At 35.5% G+C, this 26270-nt stretch overlaps 1 protein-coding gene across 1 annotated transcript; it reads right to left on the reverse strand.

Moving 5' to 3' along the window:
• Nucleotides 1–3905: 3905 nt before the first annotated feature.
• TM4SF18 (transmembrane 4 L six family member 18) lies at nucleotides 3906–25801 on the reverse strand. The gene is made up of 6 exons (XM_039855047.1): nucleotides 25687–25801; nucleotides 25410–25603; nucleotides 22452–22541; nucleotides 8373–8515; nucleotides 5294–5474; nucleotides 3906–4541 (listed from the first exon to the last, which is right to left on the reverse strand). The coding sequence occupies exons 2-6, from the start codon at nucleotides 25584–25586 to the stop codon at nucleotides 4527–4529; spliced, it is 606 nt and encodes a 201-aa protein (XP_039710981.1). The 5' UTR covers nucleotides 25587–25603; nucleotides 25687–25801; the 3' UTR covers nucleotides 3906–4526.
• Nucleotides 25802–26270: the final 469 nt, after the last annotated feature.

Genomic DNA, 26270 nt, shown 5'->3' on the forward strand with positions numbered 1-26270 from the left:
GGGGGCTTATTATTTATTCATAAGATACTTACCATAGGAAGTATCTAAGTTTTTCCTTTTGCACTAGCCATACTCTCTAGATAAAGGCTTTAGCTTGGAAGATAAAATTCTGACTGCCAGCATTCTGAGATCTGAAGGGTTTAAGAGAGACTGGAGACTTGTATGCCTTAGTATTCAACATCCAGGATGTGCCAGTCACTTAATCTCTTTGGTTTTGATGCAGTATCTGTATATTTGGTGAATCTAGTTCACTCCAGTTCAGAGACCCTCTATTTTACCCTTTTTAGAGAATAAGCTTTCAGATATCTGCTACTTCACAGAGGCCTGGAGAGGAGAAAGGATATAGGGACTAACCCAATTCTACTTGTCTTAGTGGCCTTTCTTTATTCCTACTTCCAGAGATATCTGGTGCTATCAATTTGGGAGTCTTTTGAGGATTCCAAGGTGTAAATCAAGTTGACTTTTAGCTTCCCCCACTGATAGCTTGGGATTTTTATGTTTCTTGAGTTGTTGTCAGCTCCGTCTCACCAGTATGCTTTGTAGCTTCCAAAATGTTATTTCTATTGCCTCTTCCCCTAATATCTCCTTATTTATTGGTTTATGTTTTTTTTTTTTTAAATCTTCACTGTGAATTTAGTGTGACTTTAGGCAGGAGTGAAATTAGATGTGTGTGTGTGTGTATATGTGTTTGTGCATGTGTATGTTGTCATCTTAATCCAGAAAATGCATTTGATTTGAATTGGTTATGTTCTTTGGGTCAGGCATAGATTGATTCTTAATTAGGTAGCCAGGAACCACATCCAGTAAAAATATTTTAGTGGCCAGGTTTGTATATCCTGACCTACCTGCCCAATTACACACATTCAGTCTTGACTTCTTGTTTCCTACCAGATAACCTAGTTCCTCCAGAACTGGAATCTTGTCCCTAATTCCTAGCTTTATGTCACAGAGTAGGAAGCAGAAATGACAAGAGTCTTCTGAATATAAATAGTTGTGGTTTTCATAATAGTAACCTTGAATTTCTCTTATTCCTTATAGTTTTTCAGAAGCTGGAGTTTTAGGAACCCGACTATTATGGCTATTATGCTCACAGTCACCAAAGCTTGTGCAAAAGGAAGTGCTGGCCTCTCTTATACTTTTATTAGCCTAGCAATGCCTACCTCTTACTTTGCCTTCTTTATTTCCCCAAACTTCCAACCCTATGCTGTCACTATGACCCTATGATCATCCCCCAGTTCCTTTCTTTTCTGTTGTATTTGTGGCAGTTTCAGGTCTCAGCCACCCCAAATCTGCTCCAACTGTACTTGAGTTCAGATTTAAGTCACACTGCTTCTAAGAGCTTTACGTGTGCTAACTTACTTAATTTTTCCAACAACTCTATTATTATTCCTACTTACAGATTCAGAAACTGAGGCACGGAGAGAGTAAATCTGATAATGGTAACACTGCTGAGAAGGCAGTGCCAAAATTTGAATCTTATCAATTTGACTCCAGAGTGTATCTTTAAACCACTATGTAAGAAGCCTCTTATAAATCCCATTCATGTACCAAATACTGTTTTCTCATTTAATCCTCATAGAAACCCTAAATCAAGCAAACAACCAAAAAAAAAAGATATTGAAGATCTGAACAACAAAACTAACAACTTGACCTAATGAACAAATGTAGACGCCTACACCCAATAGTTGGGGAAAACATATACTTTTTAAGTACATAGAACATTTACAAATAGTAGCCATAAAACAAGACCTAAAAACTTTCAAATTATCAGAATCATATATACTACATTCTATAATCACAATACAATTAAATTAGAAATCAATTTTTAAAATTACAAAGTCATATGTTTGGAAATTTAAAACACACTTAAACACTCATCAATAAAAAAATAAATAAAAACAAAATATTTATAACTGAATAATAAGGAAAGTACTTAAATAACAAATACATAGTCTTAAATGTTTGTTAAAAGAAGAAAGGTTGAAATTAATAAGCTAGGCATTTAATTTAAGAAGTCAAGAAAAGTACAATGAGAAGCAAGGAAAATAAGAAAGAATGAATGAATAGAAGAACATAAATGCATAAAATAGAAATCATTGTCAATTATGATTAGCTGTCAATACTCGGTCTCTCTGAAAATTAGAAAATGAAAGAGTATGTCCCAAAAAGGATAAGAAAAAGTGTTGTCACACGTCTAGTTCTTTCATACTTTAATCTCCTTAAATAGATTTTACAGAAAAGATTAGAGGGTATTTGCTTTTTAAATGATATTTATTTTTATAATTATTCAAGTAATACATTTTCAATAAAAGATTTGAAAATATAGAACAATGTATAGAAATGTAACCCATAATCTCATCACTAGTCAATAATTATTAACTATTAACATTTAGATATTTTCCAGTCTTTTTTCTATGTATCTGAAGATTTGTATATGTCTACATGTAATTAATTATATAGTTATTTTAAAAATGTGGGCTCAAACTGTACACATAAATTCGTATCCAGCTCTTTTACTTAAAATTGCATCATTGGCATATACTATTTAAGTACTAAATTTTGGATGGCTGTGTTAATATTTAATTTACTTTTAGATAATTTACTGTATTGCATTTGATGATGTTCCTGTTTTTAGACAGTGTTTCCAACCCTGTGGTGGAGTCATTTAGCTGACATCTATTCAGGGCCCACTCAATGTGTGGTGCCATATTGAATTTAAGCATGATTGAGACAGTCTAAATGTGTCTGACAAACTGGCAGGGTTGACCTGCCTGAAGTCTATTTACAAGATGACCAAGGAGTCTTTGGAAGAACTAAAAAAAAAAGTGTACTGGACATGATGAGCTTATGGGCTTGATAGAGTTATCGTGTATTCTCTGTATGTAGGCTTCCTTCTTTGTGTTTTAATTATTATTATTTTATGGCAATTCCTGGGTTGCTTCAGTTTTGGATTCCTAGTTCAAATTCTCAAACAAGAATGACCAACAATCTTATTTGGACAATATTTCACTCTAAGCTAAGAAAGAGGCCACTAGGCAGTCCATGGCATAAGTGACTGTGCCAGTTCTGTCAGGGTCCAGAGCATACAGATCACATAGTATACAACATGGCTTGCTTTCAAGATGCTCACTTCAGGAAAGGCTCTGGGCTGGACAACTTCTCTTAAAGAAGGCAGTACGTTGAGCAGATCCCAAGGAGAGAGGCATTCCCTAGATTACTGGCTACTATTGCCCATCTTTGTCACAGAGCAGGTATTGGCACAGCATTGTTGATAGCATCCATGGAGGAAAGCAATGGGGAAATGGCAGAAATGTTAAGGCCCAGTGGGCTTATGATGAATACAGGTACTCAGTAGAACAGCCATGAAGAATAGAAGGACCTGGCATGAATATCCAACACTGAGTATCTACTATGCCCATTTTGTGTTAGGCTCTATGGGTGATGAGAAAATATAAGATGTGGCTGCTATCCTGAAGGAGGTCATGGGTAAGTATAGGTAGAAAGATTATAAACGTTTTGCTTAAAATACTTTTAAAAAATAAATACAGGTAGTGATAACTCCACATGACAGTTATCAACTGATAAATGGTCACTTTCTCTAACCTATTGAGCATGTCTTCAACTGCTAATTTATTTCAAGGATGTTTCTTGTAACCCACTACATTCATCATCAGAAGTAAAAAAATAATGCCAAGAGTTCAGTTAGGTTATGTAAGTTTATATAAAACTTTAAAGGCTATCTATCTCACCACTTTCCCCAGTGAATGTTGATTTAAGTGTTATTCTATGATGTTTGTAGATACTCAAGGTTGAAAAAAGCATATACCTTTAAAAGCTAGAAAAATAACAAATATTTTTAATAGTAAAAATATGAGTTTTTAAAAAAATATTTTGATAGTAAAAGAATAAGGAAAACTTGGAAAATATAAAAAAAATAAGAAAAAGAGTCACCTATGACCCAAATTAACCACAGTTGACATTTTGGTGTAAAACCTTCCAGATTTAATTTTTATATCATATTTTGATTATTTTGTGTTTTAGGTAGTTATGCTTATACTGTAAACATAAATTCGTAATCTGCTTTTTCACATAGCACTATTCATAATCTTTAAAACATTATTTGTAATGACTGCATAATATTACAACTCTTTATTTAATCCTTCCCCTAAACTTAGACTTGTAGAGTATTTCCAATTCTCCAAAATATTAAATAATGTTGAAACATATTCACTTGCATACAGTTTTATTTTATATTCTTATTTATTTCCATAGTATAAATTATTGAAAATTGACTTGTTTAATCAAAGGGTATAAATATTTCTAAAGATCTTCACACATATTACTTAGAAAAAATTCTAAATAGAAAGGTGGCATAATTTGCACTTCCAGTGAGGACTGTAAATTTTACGAATGGGTACAATAAACACCAAATGGAGAAAACATCATTTGAATATTGCCCTCAAGTCTAAATATGAGACTTAGATAGATGACCATAACTTGATAAAGGAAAACATTTTTGTCCTTATTCAAATGATTCCAGGCTATAAAAAAAAGAAAAACTGAAGTGAGTAAAGTAGTAAATTTGACTTGATTAATAATTCATAATCCATGTAGCAATTTAAACTTATAGTTCATATTCAGAACATAATGGAATAAGAAAATATGTATTTGAAATTGCTAGGAAAGGTGTTATACATTATGTGTTGTTAAACAAGTCACAAGACATCTCATATGTGATTTCTCTTCACTCTGGACTTGCTGGATAGGTTTATCAGTTTCATCCATAACTAAATTAACGTTAGTACTTTAGCAGATGAAGCAAAAATAGTTTCAAATAAAGACATATTCCTCCTCTTTTAAAATATCACTCACTAATGACTCAGTATAAAGAAGGATTATTAGCAAAATACAACAGCATTCAAAAAAATTATTTCAATGGGATAAGGTTTTGAGCCTTTGATTATTTTATGAACAGGGAAATTCTCAAATTTGCTTTGAGTTGTTTTTACACAGAACACTGAAATGTTGTTCATTCAAAACACAGTGCCGTTTTCATCAGATAACACAAAATACAGATTTTACAATTATTCCATTGATTCAATCCATATAGACAATTCAACAAACACTTTGAAATAACGGGGGGAAATTGAGATATTAGAGGTTGAATAAAGACAAGTGCAATAAGAATGAAAAGAAAATGATGGAATTCTAAAAGCCCGTCAACAAGACTCAGTGAATCCTGGGCAGTGGAGGCAAAATGGAGAAGGTACAGGTGCCAATGGGAGTCTGTTACCTGGATGATGATTGAATAGGTTCCACACAGTATCTTGGATAACTGAATGACTACTCTGATGAGGCAGATGATCACCTGAAGCCCACTGAGAGCTATGAGAATGGAAAACAAAATGATATTCCATTCTACTACATGTGCGGGTTCAAGGCACTGAATCCATATGCTGGAATCTGTAAGGAAACTAAGAAAGAAGAAGGAAATGGTCAACAAGACCCATGGCCAAGACTACACATTTAGTCCAAGGAAGAAGGCTATAGTTATTTATATGTTCAGGAAATTAATATATATGATTAAAATAAATAACTATTAAATATAAATTAATATACTTTAAAAATCATTCAGATACATATATTGAAAATATAGCATGTATAGTACTGGACTATGCTCATTATAAACATAGTGACCACCACCAAGACAATCTAATTTAATTAGGAAGCAAGACACTTATTGAAGAGTTCAATAACAATGAAAGGCAGCACATGTCAATACCTAGAGAAGACAGACTGCCCATTCCATGGGAGTCCAAAAGTTAGCCTGGGCTGTTAAGGACATGGCTGAGCTTATGATTGATCTAAAAACCACACAGTTGGCAAAATATCAAACAGAAATTTCTTCTATATATTTCTAAAATCTCTCCCAATACCCTTTAGAACAGTAGTTCTCAAACTTGAGCATATATCAGGATTATGGAGAATTTGTGAAAATGCAGATTGCTGGGCCCACAGAATTTTTAATTCGAAAGGTCTTGATGGGGCTCAAGACTTTACATTTCTAAGTTTCCAGGTGCTGGTAATGCTGCTGGTCTGGGGCCCACAGTATGAGGACTGCAGTTTTAGAATGGTTTTGTTCTTCAGCTCTTAAGAAGCTTTAGATTATGGAGTGGAACTGCAAAAAAACTGAAAAGTTTGATCAGTCTAGTTTAGCATAGGATTAAGAGAATTAAACGACTTCCAAGATAATTTTAAAACTACACTGAATCAACCTGACTGACTTTTGCTCACTTTCAGGTCTATCATGCCATTAGCATTTCTTCTAAGATTGACAAGCTCTCTGTTCAACTAAATCAAAATGAAAAAGTGGCATCCTTAAAAAAATTCTCCAAACAAAAACAAATACACCTATTTGCAGGGCAGAGTTGTCCATAAATATTTTATCCACAGCAAGTTGCTTTTTCTTAAAACAGCAATTAAGACAGGCAACCTGGGTACCAGCCAAGTGGCTCTGTGGTGGAATGGGGTGAATTCTGCATTTTGGTGACCACTACCACCACCATCACCTCTCTCTTCTCTTTGTTTTTCTCTCTCCCCACTCTATTTCTTTCTTATTCTCTTCCCTTAACTCTATTTCCTACTCTCTGTGTTCCGGGATACTCAGAGGCACTCTGAGAATTTCTTGGTATTGCCATTGGCCCTTAGATCTCAAGTGGTTAAGCACTCCCTGGATCCTAGGATCTTGGGCAAGAGACTTTACCTATCTGATCTCCAGACAATAGGCTTAAAATATCCAACCCTAAGGTTATTACGACTGTCAGTGAGAGTTAGATAAAACTGCTTTGGAATCTGAAAAGCACAATACAGATCTAATTTCCTGTTACCATTTGCCTAGACCAATTTCATGCACCCTTATACTCTTAATTCAATTTCAGCCACCAGGGAAGCTATTATCTTCAAAATCCTTACTCTAGACTGTTCCCAGTACATACTTTGCACAGACCATTAATACTTTAAAGAGAGATGACTTGTAGGGTTTCAATTTTTCTCCCAGACTATGGTACTATTTATTCCTGTAAACCACAGAGAGTCATAAGTACACTAGCAGAGTCTGGAAGAAACAGAAAAGCTGGAAACAGGTGAATGCAAGTATCAAGGGAAGACAAGTTTAAAGGATTAATGAAGAGGCATGTAGGCAGCCTGAGATTCTTGCAATGAAAGGTGAGGCTTCTTTGGTTTTGGGGTGGAGAAAAGTTCAGGGGCTGATGGCGTAAAAAAAGATTTCTTTGCACCAAGTGGGACTTTATATACTAAGGTCTCCTTTCCTGAGGCCCTTCAATCCCATAGGAGTGCCTCCTCCAAGTCCTCAGAAGGGCCTGAGGTTGTTTTTTAAGTTCTCCTGACCTGAGAGAGAGCTCTGGAGGCACCATCTTGTTGAACTTTCAGAATAAAGGTGGCTATGGGCACAGAAGCAGTTCTGCCATGCGGTCTAGGTAAACATGTAAGACCTCAAATAGGTGTGAGCCTTGAATAATAAATGGGGAGATGAGAAAAAAATGTAACTTCCCCAGGAAATGGTACAGACACCCTTATTTTATTCCATTAGAATTCTGAACACAGGACAAAACGAGGAGAGACTTAATGGCCCTCTTCTGTATCTCTGTAGGGTCCTGCTACCTCCTGAGCTGCCTCTGCAAGTGTTGGTAGGCCGATAAGCCCAGAATGATGCCAGCGTGAGGCATTCTGTGATCTAGGATTGGGTCCCTCAACACCTGACTGAACTGCAAGCCTTTTTAGCAAGACTGCTTCTCTAGACTCTTCTTCAGTACATGCTAAATAAGCTCCTGGCTCATTCTACAAACTTCCACACCTAGCCATGTCTCTAGATCGCAGACTGCACTTTGCTGCTTGCCCTGCCTTGTTCTATCTCTGTGTAGCTCCTGCTCATGTAGCCCTGGGTTGCACCATCCAAGGACACTGTAATTTTTTCTCAGCTGAGCACTTTCACGTCTGTAATAGACCACATGTCCAATGTGGCCACAAAAGAAGACTGACTTCCCAGAATCACTCAAGTCCCAGGCTCCAACAGCTGCTATACCACAATAACCATGAAAACCTGTGCTGAAAAATAAGAGAAACATGTCTTTCATTTGGATATCTCTAAGTTAGCCTCAAACTGGTGAATATGCATGGCAGTGAAAGACTTGGGGAAAAAAACATGTGAACACAGATACATGAAGGAATATATTGGTCTGGATATCAGTAACCTAATAGGAAAATTCTACCTAAACCAGCCACATGGAACCCTGAAGTGATCATGGAAAATGAGTATAACCATGACCTCCTTGATTTGGGGAATTATCCCTTACCGTCCTGCAGTGCCCTCAAAGGCATATTCCCAGCCATTGAGGGTGCGGCAGTATGGGCCTTGAACAAGACCCAAAGTCGATATGACCAGGCAGTATCCAGAAAAAGCAATTCCAAGGGCAGAAAAGATAATCGACAGCAGTGTCTAAATAAAACATAGAAGAAAGAGGTTAGTGCTATAGAATGAGACAAGGGGATACTGTGGATAAATGATCAGATAGGTACCTTCCCCTACTCATCTAGCCTACTCCACTCTATATAATACCATATCTCCACATAAAAAATAGAACATTTAATCCAAACCCACGTGATCTTAAAAATAAGTTTAAATGACTTTTTGTTTGGCATTCTATAGAGGTAACTAGTTAATTTACTAAATTTCTTCCTTTTTTTTCTGAAGGGTTGATATCAAAATAATGATCACCTTATACATAATGCAAAGAAGAAATGTGAACAATTAATCTATACTTATTTATTGAAGACATTATTTTCTAGGAAGGTAGGTTCCCTAAGAATCATAAGCTATGATCCCTGCTTTTCTCTTATGTAGATGATATTTGAATATCTTCACACATAGAAATATGAGGGAAAATAGCAGATGTCAGCCTAGATGGTCATATTTATATTTAAGTAAGGATTGATAAGAAAGATGATGTTTTAATTTGAATAAAGAGAATGAGCAATATTCACAAGCAGATCAGCACAAGCAGAATTATGACAATAAGTAAATTGGTTAGATCTAAGGGAAAGTTCCTACAGAGGGGCAGAGGAGGAAATTCCTACAGAGGGGAAATTCCTACAGAAGGGCAGACTGGCATGGTGCTAATGCTAGGGAAACAAAGTTGATAGGACACAATCTAGCCCTTGTGTTGCTTGCAAAGTGAGTGCAGAGTTGGCAGATCTGGGAGGAAAATGTTCTTAAATGCTGGATCAAGGAGGCTGGACTTCCTCCTTCAGGGCAAGTGGTTTTCCACAAATTAACTTCTTATTAAAATAATTTCAAATCTACAAAAAATGTTGAAAGTACAATACAATGAATCTCTATATACCTTTTACCTAGGCTCATTTTTGTATTTACCACTTTTGCTTGTACTCTTCCTCTTTGTGTATGTGTATGTGTGTGTGTGTGTGTATTTACACATTTTTGTTGTTGAAGTATTTTAACATAGGTTGCAGACATTATGATTTTTTCCCCTACATACATCAGTTCATATCTCCCCAAATTAAATTTATTATTCTGTAGCTGTTTTTTTTTTATTTTTTTATATAGGATCTAATGAAAGTTTATGTACAAGATTACATCTCTTTAGTTTCTTTTAATCTACACTAATCTCACTGCTTTTTTGTTTTGTTTAGTTTTTCAGGATGTTAAATTGTTTGGAAGAATATCAGCTAGTTGTCTTGTACAATTTCTATATTTTGGATTTTTCTAATTATTTCCTCACAATTGGACTTGAGTTGAAACTTTTGGCAAGAAACTTGATTGATGTGGGTACATTATGGGCCTCTCACTGCTACTGGTGTTGCTAAATTTAATCTCTTGGTTATGATGATTTTCTTTAGATCTATAAATGTACATTTTCCACTTTGCAATTAGTAAATAATTTGTGAGATGATACTTTGAGCTGTGTCATATCCTGTTCTCTAAAGACATTTCAACTGATGAATTTAGCATCAACTGCTGATCTCAATATTCATAGGTTACGAATTATCACAATAATTGGTTGCAATGTATTGGTTTCCTAATGCTATCATTTCTTCTGCATTATAAGTTATGATTTTTTCCAAGGAATTTCCATTTCCCATTTCTTTCTCCTCTGACTCTCTTCCTCCTCTGACTCTCTTCCTGTATTATTGCAGATTCATAGATATTCTAATTCAATATGTTACTATTCTTTTAGATGCTGAGATGGTCCAAATATGGCCAGTGGGAACATCCCTTTGAATTAATTCCTGTGCCCTTTGACACATTCTTATTATTCTTTGAAAATTTCCTTGCTTTCTGGCACAAGATGGTCCAAGTTCATTTTGAATTTATGTTGCTTAGCCCTGAATAAGTTCTTTTTTTCTGACAAGTCATGAATTTGATTTTTGAGTAAGAATGTGGCGTTAACCAATATATGATTTTGGAAAATTACTTTGACAGTGATGGTATACCAGATAGAAGTGAGAGAGCCCAGAAATAAAGAGTCTGTATAGAGACAACTTCAAGTTCAAGTGACAAAGACATTCACTGGTTAAAAAGATATTAAGGAGAAAATGAACAGCTAGAAATAAACTAAAAAAAAAAAAAAAAAAAAATTCCAGAGTTTGAAACTTGGATGAAAAAGAGAGAGAAACAGGGATGCCAAAAATGATAATTTGCTTTGGGAGAAAAATTAAGTTAGTTTAAAAAGTGTTGATTTCAAATGACAGTAGGACAGCTAAACAGAAACTTGCAGTAGCCAGCTGATAATAAATTTAAAAGCTGAGACCACAGTTTCAGTCAAGATGGTGAAGTAGATAAATGCTGTGCTCATTTCCTCAAAATTACATCTAAATTATAGAACAACCACCTTGAGAAACACCTGAAGACTAGCTGAACAGAACTCCCATAGCCAAGGCTATAAAGAGGTAGTCTCATAGAGACTGGTAGGAGGGGCAGAGATATGAAATAGTCTGGTCCTACACCACCTGTGGTGGTTAAGAATTGAGAGGGATATCTTGGCTATAGAGATCCCCCACCTAAGGAGCAAGGGGTCCCTGCCCTACACTGGGCTCCCTAGCCCAAAGCGACAGTGTTGAGAAAATGAGTTCTCACAACATCTGGCTGTGGAAATCAGTGGAGATTCCATCTGGTTGAGATAGAGGGCTGCTGTGGAAACAGGTACACTCTTAAAGGACCTGAGCACAGACTCACTCATTCACAAACACTCATCCTAAGCTCCAGTGAAAGAACAGCAGCTTAAAAAGCACCAGGGACATAGAGGAAGGAATTAATTGTCTGGCTTCAGGGTGAGGTCTGGAGGGGCAGTTCTTTCCCAGATAGAAGTGCTGGCAGGTGCCATTGTTCCTTTATTGGGCCCTCCCACGCCCAGCCTGCAGGCACCGACAGACATCAAATCTGAGTCTTCATTAACTTGGCTAACACAGCTTGTCTCACCCTGGTAATTCTCCGAGGCCCCATTCCACCCAACTAGAACCTCTTTTAGCAGCGGTTCCTCACAAGTGACTGGCCTTGGACTTTCCTCAAATGTCTCAAAGGCCTACAAACCCCAAACAAGCAGCAGTAAGCCGGCCTCACCATGCCTACTGTACCTCTTGCTAAGTGGCCCCAAGCCTGGCATTAGTGGTGCCTCCAAGCCCAGCAAAGGCAGCTACCAACTGCAGATCACTTTGTACCTCTTACCAGGTGACCTAGGGCTATGCACAGGGAGTGGCTGACCTTAGCATGCCCCAGAGCCCCTGTCAAGAATCCCTAGAACAAACACTTGATGGCTGACTTCAGATCATACCAGAGCGTCACCCAATTAGCTGCACAAGTGACACACCCAAAGGATGAACTCAGCAAGCACCAGAGCTCCAATAAAGCAAATTCCACTTCGTGGAGTCAGCCCACTCCCACACACACAACAACAGCTCATCAGCTATAATCACAGCCAGCCCTCACAGACAGTCAGTCAGAGAGTTAATCTTACCCACTGATGTGCCAATATCAATCAAGGCTCAACTACAAAAGGAAGGCATACAGAAACCAAACAAGGGACACCGCTAAAGTACCTGGCTTAGGTGCCCAGGGAAACTATGTTACTGGTTCCCAAAGGACACCTTCTGCATAAGACCACCCTGCCAAGATCAGGAGATGTAGTAGATCTGCCTAATATATATTAACAAACACAGGGAGGCAGCCAGAATGAAGAGGCACAGAAACATGTCCCAAATAAAAGGGCAGGACAAAACTCCAGAAAAAGAACTAAATGAAATGGTGGTAAGCAATCTATCAGATACAGAGTTTACAACACAGGTTATAAGGGTGCTCAGGGATTGGAATAAACATGGCGGCATAAGAGACATTCTCAGGTCTCTCCCCTTGAAACAACAATAAGCTGAATACCTAAAACTCAACAAAAAACACCCAAACTGCACACCAGCATGTATAAGCATGGGATCTGTGTATAAGAGCTACCACAGGTCAGAACCCCAGGTGTCGGGCGGTGGACTGAGAGAAACAGAGAAGCTGCCTCTTACAGCTGGAGTACCCTGTAAGAGGAGGGGGAAGGGAGGAGAGACGAGTTCCCTGAACAGCCTGTCTGAGAGTGCTGTGAGCTCCAAGTGGCCGGCGGCATGACCAATCATCAGAGCAGAATGCAGAGAAACAGAGATGGCAGAAAAGCAGAGACGGTAGAGAAACAACAGTTGATTTTTACCAGCCGCAGTTGCAAAACTGAGGCTGACCGAGCTTTCAACCCCCAACACAGAGGGCCCCTCCGCCAATACCCTTTGAGATGGAATGCCGCGGAGCCCCAGGCGAATCTGAGCAAACGCTACCTAAACTGTCACTAACACTGACAGGAACTGAGACTGAGACTAGTGAGCATGATTAAACATCTGTAAGGAAAAAAAGATTTTATTAACTCTTTATTTAAAGCAGAGATTCAAGAGGCTTCGATGCCGCCTACTGGAAACCAAAAGAAGAATACCTTATTTGCAACAGTCTAGGGACCATTATATAATAAATCTTCTTTCTGAAAAAAAAAAAAAAAGCAGAACTCACTTCCATTAATGCCCAGGTGGAGAAATAGTTCATTAAACACCATGAACAACCAAGGTGACAAAGCATCTCAGAAAGAAAGAGAAAAATCTCCAGAAAATAAGCTTACAGACATAGAAATATGTGATTTAACTGACAGAGAATTCAGAATGGTACTTCTGAAAAAAACTCAGTGTGATCCAAAATGAATCATATCAACAATTTCAGGAATTGAAAAAACAACTAAATGAGCAGAATGAGTTCTTTAGCAAGGAAATTGAAATCCTCAAAAAGAACCGAATAGAACTTCTAGAAATAAAAAAAACACAATGCAAAAGTTGAAAAATGAAATAGCAAGGTTGGGAAATAGAGTTGACCAAGTGGAGGAAAGGATCAGTGATATCAAAGACAGAAATCTAGAAATAAATCAGATAGAAGAAAAGAGAAATTGAAGAATGAAAAATAATGAAAGAGAAATACGAGAAAGAGCTGATACCATCAGGAGAGGAAACATAAGAATAATGGGCATTCTTGAAGGAGAGGAAAAGGAACAGGAATTAGAAAGCATTTTCAGACAAATACTTGATGAGAATTTCCCAAATCTAAGGAATGAGCTGGAGCTTGGAATTTGAGAAGTCAATAGAACACCCAGTTATCTCAATCCAAAAAGGCCTTCACAAAGACACATTTATTAAAATTATCAAAAATCAATGACAAAAACAGAATTCTCAGGGCAGCCAGGGAAAAGAAGATGGTAACCTATAAAGAAAAAGCCATTAGATTATCTTCAGATTTCTCAACATAAACCTTACAAGCCAGAAAAGAGTGGAATCAAATATTTCAACTATTAAATGAAAGGAAATACCAGCCAAGAATAATGTATCCAGCTAAGCTCTCCTTTAGATATGAAGCAGAAATTAAGACCTTTCCAGACATACAAAAATTGAAGGAATTCTCCACTATGAGGCCTGCACTACAGAAAATACTGAAAGAGGTCAGCTCACCTAAAACAAAATGACACACACAAAAAATGCGTAATTAGGAGTAAGGTGACTAGCAGGTTGATAAAAGCAGAGGAGTGCAACCCTTACTAGGAACAAGGCATTATAAGCTTAAAATAAGAAGAGATTTGCTATAGCAAGATAGTAATGAAAGTTCAGTATACATAAGGACAAAATGAGACAAGAAGAACTGAAAGGGGGAGGATTCAAAGATGCAAATTCGCAAAGGGGAATGGAGATAAGGCACATGCAGAAGAAAAGGGATGACTGTATATAAACAACTATCCTTATCATATTCATAATGGTAACCACAGGCCAAAGATTTAAAACCAAAGTATATAACATAAAACAAAAAGGACTAGAAGGAAAACTCACAAAAGCCAACCAAAATAAAGAAAACAGAAACACAAGGACAAGGAAGCAATGGAGAAACTGAGCTACCAGAAAGCAAAAGATAAAATGGCTATAAGAAGACCTCATATTTCAGTAACCACCTTAAATGTAAATGGACTGAACTCACCAACAAAAAAGTACAGAGTTGCGGATTGGATCAAAAAATAAAACTCTACCATATGCTGCCTCCAGGAGACACATCTCAGTTCGAAAGACAAATATAGACTCAAAGTGAAAGGGTGGAAAATGATGTTTCAAGCAAATGGCATTCAGAAAAAAAAGCGAGAGTAGAAGTACTAATATTAATTGAAATAGAATTCAAAATCAAAAAGGTAAAGAAAGATACTGAGGGATACTTCATAACGACAAATGGAATCATGCACTAAGAAGACATAACACTTTTAATATCTGTGCTCCCAATCAGGGAGCCCTGAAATATATAAAGCAATTACTAACAGAACTAAAGGCCAGAACAGATCAAAACATATTCATAGTAGGGGACCTAAATACTCCACTGTCAGATATGGACAGATCACCCCAACAGAAAATCAATAAGGAAATAACATCCTTAAGTGATACATTAGACCAACTGGACATAATCGACATATACAGAGCCTTCATCCCAAAACAGCTGCTTATACATTCTTCTCCAGTGCACATGGAACATTCTCAAGGATCGACCACATACTGGGACACAGAGATAGCCTCAACAAATATAAGAGGGTTGAAATCATACCAACCATATTCTCTGATCATAATGCTTTGAAACTAGAGATCAACTGTAAAAAGAAAGCAGAAAGAACCACAAATAAATGGAGATTAAACAACATTCTACTGAAGAATACCTAGGCCAGAGAAGAAATAAAAAGGAAGATCAAGAGATACATAGAAACGAATGATAATGAAGTTCAACATATCAAAACATTTAAGACATGGCAAAAGCGGTCATAAGAGGAAAGTCCATATCATTACAGGCCTACTTCTAAAAATAAGAACAAGCCCAAATAAACAACTTAATCCTTCATCTTAAAAAACTAGAAAAGGAAGAACAAATACAACCTAAATTCAGCAGAATGAAAGAAATAATCAAAATTAGAGCAGAAATAAATGAAATTGAAAACAAAAATAAAAAAACAATAGAAAAAATAAATGCAACAAAGAGCTGGTTCTTTGAGAAGGTTAATATTATTGATAAATCCCTGGCTAGACTCACTAAAGAAAAAAGAGAAAAGACACAAATAAACATAATCATGGGTGAAAGAGGGAAAATTATGACAGACACTGTAGAAATACAAAGGATCATACAAGAATACTATGAAAAAGTTTATAACATCAAATTTAATAACCTAGGAGAAATGGACCAGTACTTAGAAAAATACAACCTTCCTAGACTGAATCAAGAATAACTGGAAAATCTAAATAGACCGATCAGCAGTATGAGGATTGAAACAATCATCAAAAATCTGCCAAAAAGTAAAAGTCCAGGATCAGATGGCTTCACCAGTGAATTCTACTAAACATTCAAAGAAGATTTAATACTTATTCTCCTCAAACTCTTCCAAAAAAATTGAAGAAGAGGCAATACTTCCCAACTCATTTTATTACCTTGAAACCAAAACCTGGTAAAGATAACACAAAAAAGAAAATTACAGACCAATATCTCTCATGAACACAGATGCAAAAATCCTAAATAAGATACTAGCAAACCGAATACAGCAACATACTAATAAGATTATTTATCATGATCAAGTGGATTTCATCCCAGGTGCCTAGGGATGGTTCAACATATGCAAATAGATTAATGTTATACACCACATAAACAAATTAAAAAATAAGAATCATATGATCATATCAATAGATGCAGAAAAAGCCTTTGACAAGATACAACATCCATTTATGATCAAAACACTTAACCAAATCGGTACAGAAAGAAAGCTTAACTTAATAAAGGCCATATATGACAAACCTGCAGCCAACATTATACTTAATGGTGAAAAACTAAAAACCTTCCCTCTAAGATCAAGAACAAGACAAGGCTGTCCATTATTGCCACTGCTATTCAATATAACATTGGAGGTCCTAGCAAGTGCAATCAGGCAAGAGAAAGATATAAAAGGCATCCAAATAGGAAATGAAGAAGTTAAACTGTCACTACTTGACGATGACATGATTCTCTAATAGAAAACCCTAAAGACTCCACGTGAACACTACTAGAAACAATAAGCAAATACAGTAAAGTCTTTGGATACAAAATCAATGTTCAAAAATCCATAACATTCCTATACTTTAATAATGAAGTGTCATAAAAATAAGTGGAAAAAATAATTCCTTTTGCAATTGCAACAAAAAAATAAAATACCTAGGAATAAATCTAATGAAACATGTGAAGGACCTATATAATGAAAACTATAAGCCCATATTAAAAGAAGTCGAATAAGATACAAAGAAATGGAAAGATATTCCGTGGTCTTGAATTGGAAAAATCAACATAGTTAAAATGACCATATTACCTAAAGCATTATACAGATTTAATGGAATCCTCATCAAAATCTCATTGGGATTTTTTAAAGAAATGGAACAAAAAATCATCAGATTTGTATGGAAGCACAAAAGACCCAAAGGCATCCTGAGAAAAAAGAACGAGGCTGGAGGCATCACTCTCCCCAACTCCAAATTATACTACAAAGTGACAGTATTCAAAACGGCATGGTATTGACAGAAAAATAGACACACAGACAAGTGGAACAGAATCGAGAGTCCAGAAATAACCCCATATTTATATGGGCAAATAATTTTTGACAAAAACACCAAAAATATACAGTGGAGAAAGGAAAGCCTCTTCAATAAGTGGTGCTGGGAAAACTGGAAAGCCACCTGCAAAAGAATGAAACTAGACTGTTGTCTATCACCACACACCAAAATTAATTCTAAATGGATTAAGGACCTGAATATAAGACATGAAACAGAAGAAAACATAGAAACTAAACTCAAGGGCCTTGGACTTAAAGAGGATTTTATGAATTTGACCTCAAAGGCAAGAGAAGTAAGAGCAAAAATAAATAAATGGGACTACATCAAACTAAAATGCTTCTGCTCAGCAAAAAAACCATCAACCAGATAAAGAGACAACCCTCCAAATGGGAAGATATATTTGTAAGCAATGCCTCTGATAAGGGTTCAATATCCAAAATATACAAAGAACTCATACAACTCAATAACAACAAAAAACACAAACAATCCAATCAAAAAATGGGCAGAAGACCTGAACAGACACTTCTCCCTAGAAGACATACAAATGGCCATCAAATATATGAAAAGATGCTCAACATTGCTAGCTATTAGGGAAATGTAAATCAAAACCACAATGAGATACCATCTCACACCTGTTAGAATGGCTATCAACTGGACAAGTAATAACAATGTTGGAGAGGATGCAGAGAAAAAAGAACCCTCATACATTGCTGGTGGGACTGCAAATTGGTATGGGCACTATGGAAAGCGGTATGGAGATTCCTCAAAAAACTAAGAATTGACCTACCATATGATCCAGGAATCCCTCTACTGGGTATTTACCCCCAAAGACTTGAAAACTCATATTCGAAAAGATATTTGCACACCAATGTTCATAGCAACATTATTCACAGTGGCCAAGACATGGAAGCATCTGAAGTGTCCTACGATAGATGATTGGCTAAAGAAGCTGTGGTACATATATACAGTGGAATATTACTCAGCCATAAGAAGAGATGAAATACTATCATTTGCAACAACATGGGTGAACCTTGAAATAATCATACTAAGCGAAATAAGCCAGACAGAAAAGGTTGAAAATCACATATCACTTATATGTGGGATATAAACCTAAAAGCAACAAATGAACATGACAAGCAAACAAACACTGATGGACATGGACAATGGACTAGATGTTACCAGAAGGGAAGGGGAAAGGAGGAGGGTGAAAATTAAAAATTAAATGTTAAAAATAAATTAATCAATGAATAAAAATAAAATAGAAAAAGAAAAAATGTTCAGTGAACTTAGAGAAAGAATAGATGAAATCAGTGAGAACTTATACAAAGAAACACAAAACATAAAGAAAAAGACAGTCAGAAATGAAGAATGCAATAATTGAAATAAAGACTACATTAGAGGGATTCAACAGTAGATTAGATGAAACAGAGGACTGAATCAGTGATTTGGAAGACAAGGTAAGAGAAAACATCCAATCAGAACAGGAAAAAAAAAGAGATAGTTTAAGGGACCTCTGGGACAACATCAAGCACATCAATACTTGCATCATAGAAATCCCAGAAGGAGAAGAGAGAGAACAAGGGATTGAAGACCTATTTGAAGAAATAATGACTGAAAACTTTCCTAACTGGTGAGAAAATAGACATACAAGTCTATTGTATGTCAAAATAGAAAATACAAATCTAAGAAGTGCAGAGAGTCCCAAACAAGAAGAAGCCAAAGAAACCCACACCAAGAAACACCAAAAAGAGTTCTTCGCCACAAACCAGTATTATAAGAAATGTTAAAAAGAGTTCTTTAAGAAGAAGAAGAAGAAAAAGAAAAAGATTAAAAATGTGAATAATAAAATAGCAATAACTACATACCTATCAATAATCACTTTAAATGTAAATGGTTAAATGCTCCAATCAAAAAATGTAGGGTAACTGAATGGAGGAGAAAATAAGAACCATACATATGCTGCCTACAAAATACCTACTTCAGATCGAAAGACACATACAGATTAAAGTTAAGGAATGGAAAACGATATTTCATGCAAATGAAAATAAAAAAAGCTGGGGTAGCAATATTTGTATTAGACAAAATAGACTTTAAAACAAAGGCTATAAGAAACAAAATAAAGCCTTTCGTAATGGTAAAGGATCAATCCAACAAGAGGATCTAAGTCTGTTAAACATATATGCACCCAATGTAAGAGCACTTAAATATATAAAGCAAATATTGATGAATAAAAGGAGAAATTGACAATAATACAGTCATATAGGGAAATTTAACACTCCACTAACATCATGGGAGTGATCAAATAGACAGAAAATCAACCAGAAACAGCAGCCTTAAATGACACATTGCATTTAATTGGTTTTTTTTTAAACATTTTACCCCAAAGCAGCAAAATATACATGTTAGACCACAGAAGAAGTCTCAATAAATTTAAGAAGATTGAAATTATATTAAGCATCTTTTCTGATCACAATAGTATGAAACTAGAAACTAATTACAAGAAGAAAATTAAAAAAACACATACACAAATACCATGCTACTGAATAATAATTGGGTTAAAAATGAAATCAAAAGATACTTTGAGAGAAATAAAAATGAAAACACAATGACCCCAAATCTATGAGACACAGCCAAAGCAGTTCTAAGTGGGAAATTCATAGCAATACAGGCCTACCTAAAAAAACAAGAATGATCTTAAATAAACAATCTAACCTTCCACTTAAAATAACTAGAAAAAAACAACAAACAAAGCCCAAAGGGAATAGAAGAAAGGAAATAATAAAAATTGGAATGGAAATAAACAAAATAGAATCTAAAAAATTAAATATTAAAGATCAATGAAATCAAGAGTTGATTCTTTGAAAGATTTTTTTAAAATCTGGTAAACCTTTAACCAGACTCATCAAGAAAAAAAGAGAGAGGCTCCAAATAAATAAAATTACAAATGAAAAAGAAGTGACAACTGACACCATTGAAATACAAAGGAGCATAAGAAAATACTATGAACAATTGTATGCCAACAAATTGGACAACCTGGAAGAAATGTATAAATCATATGATCATATCAATAGATGCAAAAGAAAAGCATTTTAAAAATCTAGCATTTACTTATGATAGAAACTCTCAGTAAAGTGGAAATAAAGGGAACATACCTCAACATAATAAAGGCCATGTAAAACAAACCTAAAACTAACATCATACTCAATGATGAAAAACTAAAAGTGTTTTTCTTAAGATCAGGAACAAGACAAAGATGTCCACTTTTACCACCTCAGTTCAAGACAGTATTGGAAGTCCTATCTACAGCCATCAGACAAAAAAGAAAGAGAAAAGAAGAAAGAAAGAAAGAAAGAAAGAAAGAAAGAAAGAAAGAAAGAAAGAAAGAAAGAAAGAAAGAAAGAAAGAAAGGAAGGAAGGAAGGAAGGAAGGAAGGAAGGAAGGAAGGAAGGAAGGAAGGGAGGGAGGAGGGAGGGAGGGAAGGGAAGGCAGCAGGGAAGGAAGGGAAGGAAGGAAGGAAGGAAGGAAGGAGAAGGAAGGAAGGAAGGAAGGAAGGAAGCTGAAGAAGGAAGGAAGGGAATAAAGGAAGGAAGGAATGAAGGAAGAAGGAAGGAAAGAAAGAAAAGAAAGAAAGAAAGAAAGAAAGAAAGAAAGAAAGAAAGAAAGAAAGAAAGAAAGAAAGGGCATTCAAATTTGAAAGGAGAAAGTAAAACTATCATCATTTTCATCAGATATTTGCTTCCTAGGGACATATGAGTTGACATTTCTATTCTAGAGCCTACTTTGAAAGAGCAAAGCAGGGAAGCCAGGGAATCCTGTTATTCCCATTGAGATGTCTGTCATGTCATTCAGTGTTGATTATAAGAGCCTGTTCAGACTCTAGACTGTTTCTAGCATCCATCTGTGCTAGAGATGCTAATAGGGAGTTAAAGCAAATTAAACACATTGATTTTTATTGGGACATACATTTGTTTACTAGAAATTTCCTGAGTTTCATAGTTTAAATTTACCTGAATCTATTGCTTCACCTAAGCAATTTTGAAAGATTTTCCATAAGTATACTACTAGTAGCTACTGGGGGATATCTGTGTCAGTTGGTTAAGAAAACACAAACACACACATAGTGTATTTTAATTTTTCAATTCTTCTTCAGGGAACAGTGCTAAATTAAGCAACTAATTTAATCTTCCAAAGGCATTCATCAAAGAAGCATCTTGGGTCACATAAAAATCTGGCTGTACCTCAGACCAACTAAGTTAGTGACTCTAGGGGTAGAATTCCAACTCCAAACTTGTAGATGATGTCAATGTGCAGCCAAGGTGTGGAACCACTGCTGCAAAGAATGTCTACCAGACCTTTGGTAAAGCTCTTCTTAGTTAATAAATCACACGTTCTCATTTAGTCACAGGTGACTCATCTATAAAATAAGACTAATAATAACCTGGCTAGTTATAAAAACCACAAAGTGCTATGCAATTATGAATAAACAATGGCAATGATGGTGATGAGGAGAAAGATAACTGGTGGAAATGTAGGAACCCAGCCCATGTCGGTTCAGCACAGACTTAGAAAATTTGGGTGTATTATTCTTTCTAGATTGTATTTTAGTTATTTTTAAAGTTCCATTTGAAAATGTGTATTGCATATACCCAATAACATGGATGAATCCAAAAAATCATTATACTGAATGAAAGAAGCCACATACAAAAGACAAATACTGCATGATTCTGTTGATATAAAATATAAACTAATCAATAATGACAAAAGATCAGATCAAAAATTAATTTTTGGGGGGTGATGGACACGTTCTGTAGTTCTGTATCTTGATTGTGATGGTTCCAAGGGTGCTGTCAAAATTCATGGAATTGTACACTTTTAATGGATGCCATCTATTAATATGTGAATTGTTTCTCGATTGAGTCAATAAGAACAAAAAAACAGACTCACAGAAACCCAGTTAGAAAAAAGTAGTATTATTTTCTAATTTCATGTATTTTTAAATCCTGAATTTCTGGAAGAATATCAGCAGAATAAAGGTGCAGAAAAGACTGTAAACAAAATGGAAGATAATTTTTGTCGTAAGCTCTTGAGCTCTGAACTAAAAATATCATGGTAAGAGTACAATAATGTTAATATTTTCATTTTTCTAACTGTGAGGAAAAAAAGCTGGGGCCCACTCAACCATCTTCAAAAAAAACTATTGCTCTTACCATGTATTTTTTGCTGCAGTTTTCACTCTGGCAACATTTATAGTTGTTATCACTCTCTAGTACAAGAAGTACTGCTGCTACAATAAGCATCTATAGTAGGGAAGAGAGAAAATATCAGAAATAGGATACTAGTTTACATTCATGCTCATAATCAATGATTTGAGCATAGACTCTAGTTCAGGTAGATCTGGATTTGAATCCCAGCTCTGACACTTTCTAGCAGAGTGCACACAAGAGTCCTTCCTATAAATGGTATTGAGAACTCATCTCATTGGGTTGTTATGAGGTAATGCATGTCAAATTTTGAACATGGTGCTTGATTTATAGTGATTGATAATTATTAGATATTATTATCATGGTTGATCAGTTATCAAAAGCTAATGATTAAAGAGGAGCAAATAACATGGACAAGGGAATACCACCCTGCGCAGCAAACCTGCATTTCTCAATGACGCAATTGTGAAAGACAAAGGAAAACCATTCACAGACTTTGAAGTTTGCCAACCTCTCTTCATTTACTACTGAGAATGGAGGAGAGAAGCATGGTTAATCTGAAACTACATCTCTTAATTCAAGTAAATTCAATTTCCCCATGCATTTAAGCTATCTCATGTTTAAATTTTCCAGTGTTTTGTGTGTATCAAGCCAACTAAATGGGAGAATTCAATATATTCAACTTCTCTTTTTTTGGTATCTTAAGTGAAGAATTATTTTTTTGTTCTGGAAAGACATAAATTTATTGATCATTATAATTCCTAGTTGGGGAAGATAGGGACCATATATTGCTTCTGGCAAATTCTCCACCTGTCTTTCACTCCCACTGTTCGGTACTGAGTCTTGAAGCTAAGTTCACAGTCAACATTTCCAGTTTCTCAATTCTTTCAGCCTTTATTTATTTATATACCCATTTCATTATTTATCTATATTCTTCTTCTTTGTCCTAAAAGGATTTGATGCAGTAACATTTTTCAAGAAATCATAGACAATGAAAAATAAAAAACAGTTGTTTTTCCCCCAGTTGTAAATTTTACATGGAACATAAGCAAAAGTTCTATATTCCCCTCCTTTCAACACCATTAGTTAACACAGATTTTAATAGATTTTAACCCAGTAATGCCTTACAACTCTTTCTTTTATTAAAATTACATATTGAGGGAAACTATGATGAGATAAGGCACAGTAAACCAGGTACAGTAACCAGTTTCATTATCATACTATAACATTATAGACCTAGATCCTGGAGTCCTGTAGCAAAAGAGAAACACAGGCATAGCCTGTGTTGAAACAGAAACTTCCTTCCTTCCTTCCTTCCTTCCTTCCTTCCTTCCTTCCTTCTTCCTTCCTTCCTTCCTTCCTTCCTTCCTCTCTCTCTCTCTCTCTCTCTCTCTCTCTTTCTTTCTTTTCTTGTAAATTGTAACTGCAGTACAGAGGGATCCAGAATAATGTAGGAAAATTACTTTTAATTCCACCACCCTCACATTTTTATGTATTTATCGCCAGTTTTTCCTATATATATATTATTCTGTAAGTGAATATATATATATTTATATAGCTGCAATAATAATTTATTCACAATTATGTTATATTTTTTCACTTACAGAATAATATTTATTTTCTATATCATTACATCTTTATAATTACAATTTTCATCACCATATGAAGTAAATATACCATTTGACTGTTTCTATGCTAGGATGCTTTTATTTATTGCTATTATAAATAATGCTGCCACAAAAATCTGTGTATATATTTCTTTAATTATTTTGGATTATTTCCTCAGAATGAATTCTCGGATTTAGGATTACTGAGTCAAAAGATATAAGCGTTCTCATGGATCTCAATATGTCATTTCAAAATCTTCTCCAAAAGGTTTGCATTTATTCATAGCACCACCACCATTCATTATGTACCTATCACATAGCAGCTTCAGTAGCACTGGGTATTATTATTTTGAAGGTTACTAGTTTAATATGCAAAATAATAACATGAAAACTGTTTTCCAAGGTAGCTATTCAAATATTATAACTAAATACTCACAAAGATGTAGAGGTAAATTATAATAAATTATCTTTTAGTTATTGGTGGCATAGTAAGCATACAGTGTACAATATGTCGTTTTTAGCAATGATATGATCAGGAAAAGTGTATTTTTCTCTGAGTTGCCAACATGATTTACTTATTTTTAAAGAGCACAAAGTCACCAGGAAAACAATCATAGATTCTTACCATGCATAATTTAATTTAGTTTTCAAAAATACTCTGCATTACTAGGGGTAGAATGTCGGACTATTGAATGATGATATGGCCCATGCTTCAACAAGTGTTTATAATCACAACAGTCTCTAGCTGCCTACTAAAAGTCAATCTCTATCCTGGGTACTTCATATATGAGATTTTATTTAATCACTATAATTACCCTGAAAAGTAAATGTCATTATTTCCATTTTCAAAGTGAGGACACTGAGGCTTGAAGAAATAGAGTAACTTGCTCAAGGTCTCATGGCACAAATGACAGAGCTTACATTTGAATGAAAATTTGTCTGGATCTCCAAGTCTCTGCTTTTTCCATGCTGTCTTAATACCAAGCTAGAAAAATTGTGAGTGCAGGTAGAAAGTCTGTTCTGGAAAAGAACGATGCCGCTGGAGATTAAATAACTTAAATCGACACACAGAGTTCATGAGGACATAATATTTTTAAAGGCCAGATTCCCACAGACTTTCATTAGGACTAATTTCTTGCATTGCTTGCTAAAGCTATGTAAATGAAAGCTTACAGAAAACAAAGCTACTCTCTAAGTCCTAAGGGACTACCTGCCTCTGTACCCCCAGCCATCTTCCAAATCCCAAACCAGGATTAGTAGAATGGTTTTTTTATTATTCATTATTTTTACTAGGAACAAAGCAATTCTTAGTAAAACTACTGCTTCTGAGATCCGAAGTTTCCAAAGTCACACTTACCATGACACCTGAGAAACAGATTCCTTCAAAATACCACACGTAGTTGGTGAGTTTATTGCTGGATGCATAGGAAATTTGCCCATTTGGGAAATACAATAATATATTCACAGTTATGCTCCAAAGTGCAAGCGGAATCAGTAGACGACTTAGGCAGCTTCTACATTTCCGAGACCCCATTTTACCCTGCTTAAAACCTGCAGGAAATTTCAAGAGCAAAATTACATAAAGCTTGTTTTTCTTCCTACCTGTCCTTTTTTTTTTTTTTTTCTGAAATTACCTGCTACTTTCTGGGTCAGACAGAGCCTTTACTTCATATTCATGAGGAGTCCAGGACTTGGAGAGAACTGCAGCCCACAATCTCTCTGTGTGAAATAGTGGTTTACTGTTTGGAGAACAATAGACAATGATCTACTGCCGAAGAGCTGAACTGGTCTTCATCCTGTGCCAAAGGAATGTGGTGTTTTTACTACTTTTAAAATAAGTCATTTTCCTTTGGATTACAGCACTGAAGATTTAACCCTGAACACCTTTTAAGAAGGACGTTGGGATGGGGGTTAGCGTGGAGTCTGGCAAATTTCATTCGACAATGGACAAGGGGATAAAGAGAAAACCACCAAGGGAACTTACACTAGAGCACGGTACATGGTACATTTGCTCAAATATCCTGACTTTATATCTCTGTCTTTTACTCAGTGTTTTTTATTGTGTGCTCACTATTTCACATTTATTAAGCATTGTTAAATTGGAGACACAAAAAGGACAAAAAAAGGGACAGGCTGGTAGTTGAGAAAAACAAGACATCATAATTGGTGAGTTAATTGTTACAACACTAGTACAGCTTTCCTTCCAAGAGTTCATATC

The sequence above is a fragment of the Pteropus medius genome, unplaced genomic scaffold, assembly GCF_902729225.1.
Source record: "Pteropus medius unplaced genomic scaffold, Ma_sr-lr_union100, whole genome shotgun sequence".
NCBI lineage: Eukaryota > Metazoa > Chordata > Mammalia > Chiroptera > Pteropodidae > Pteropus > Pteropus medius.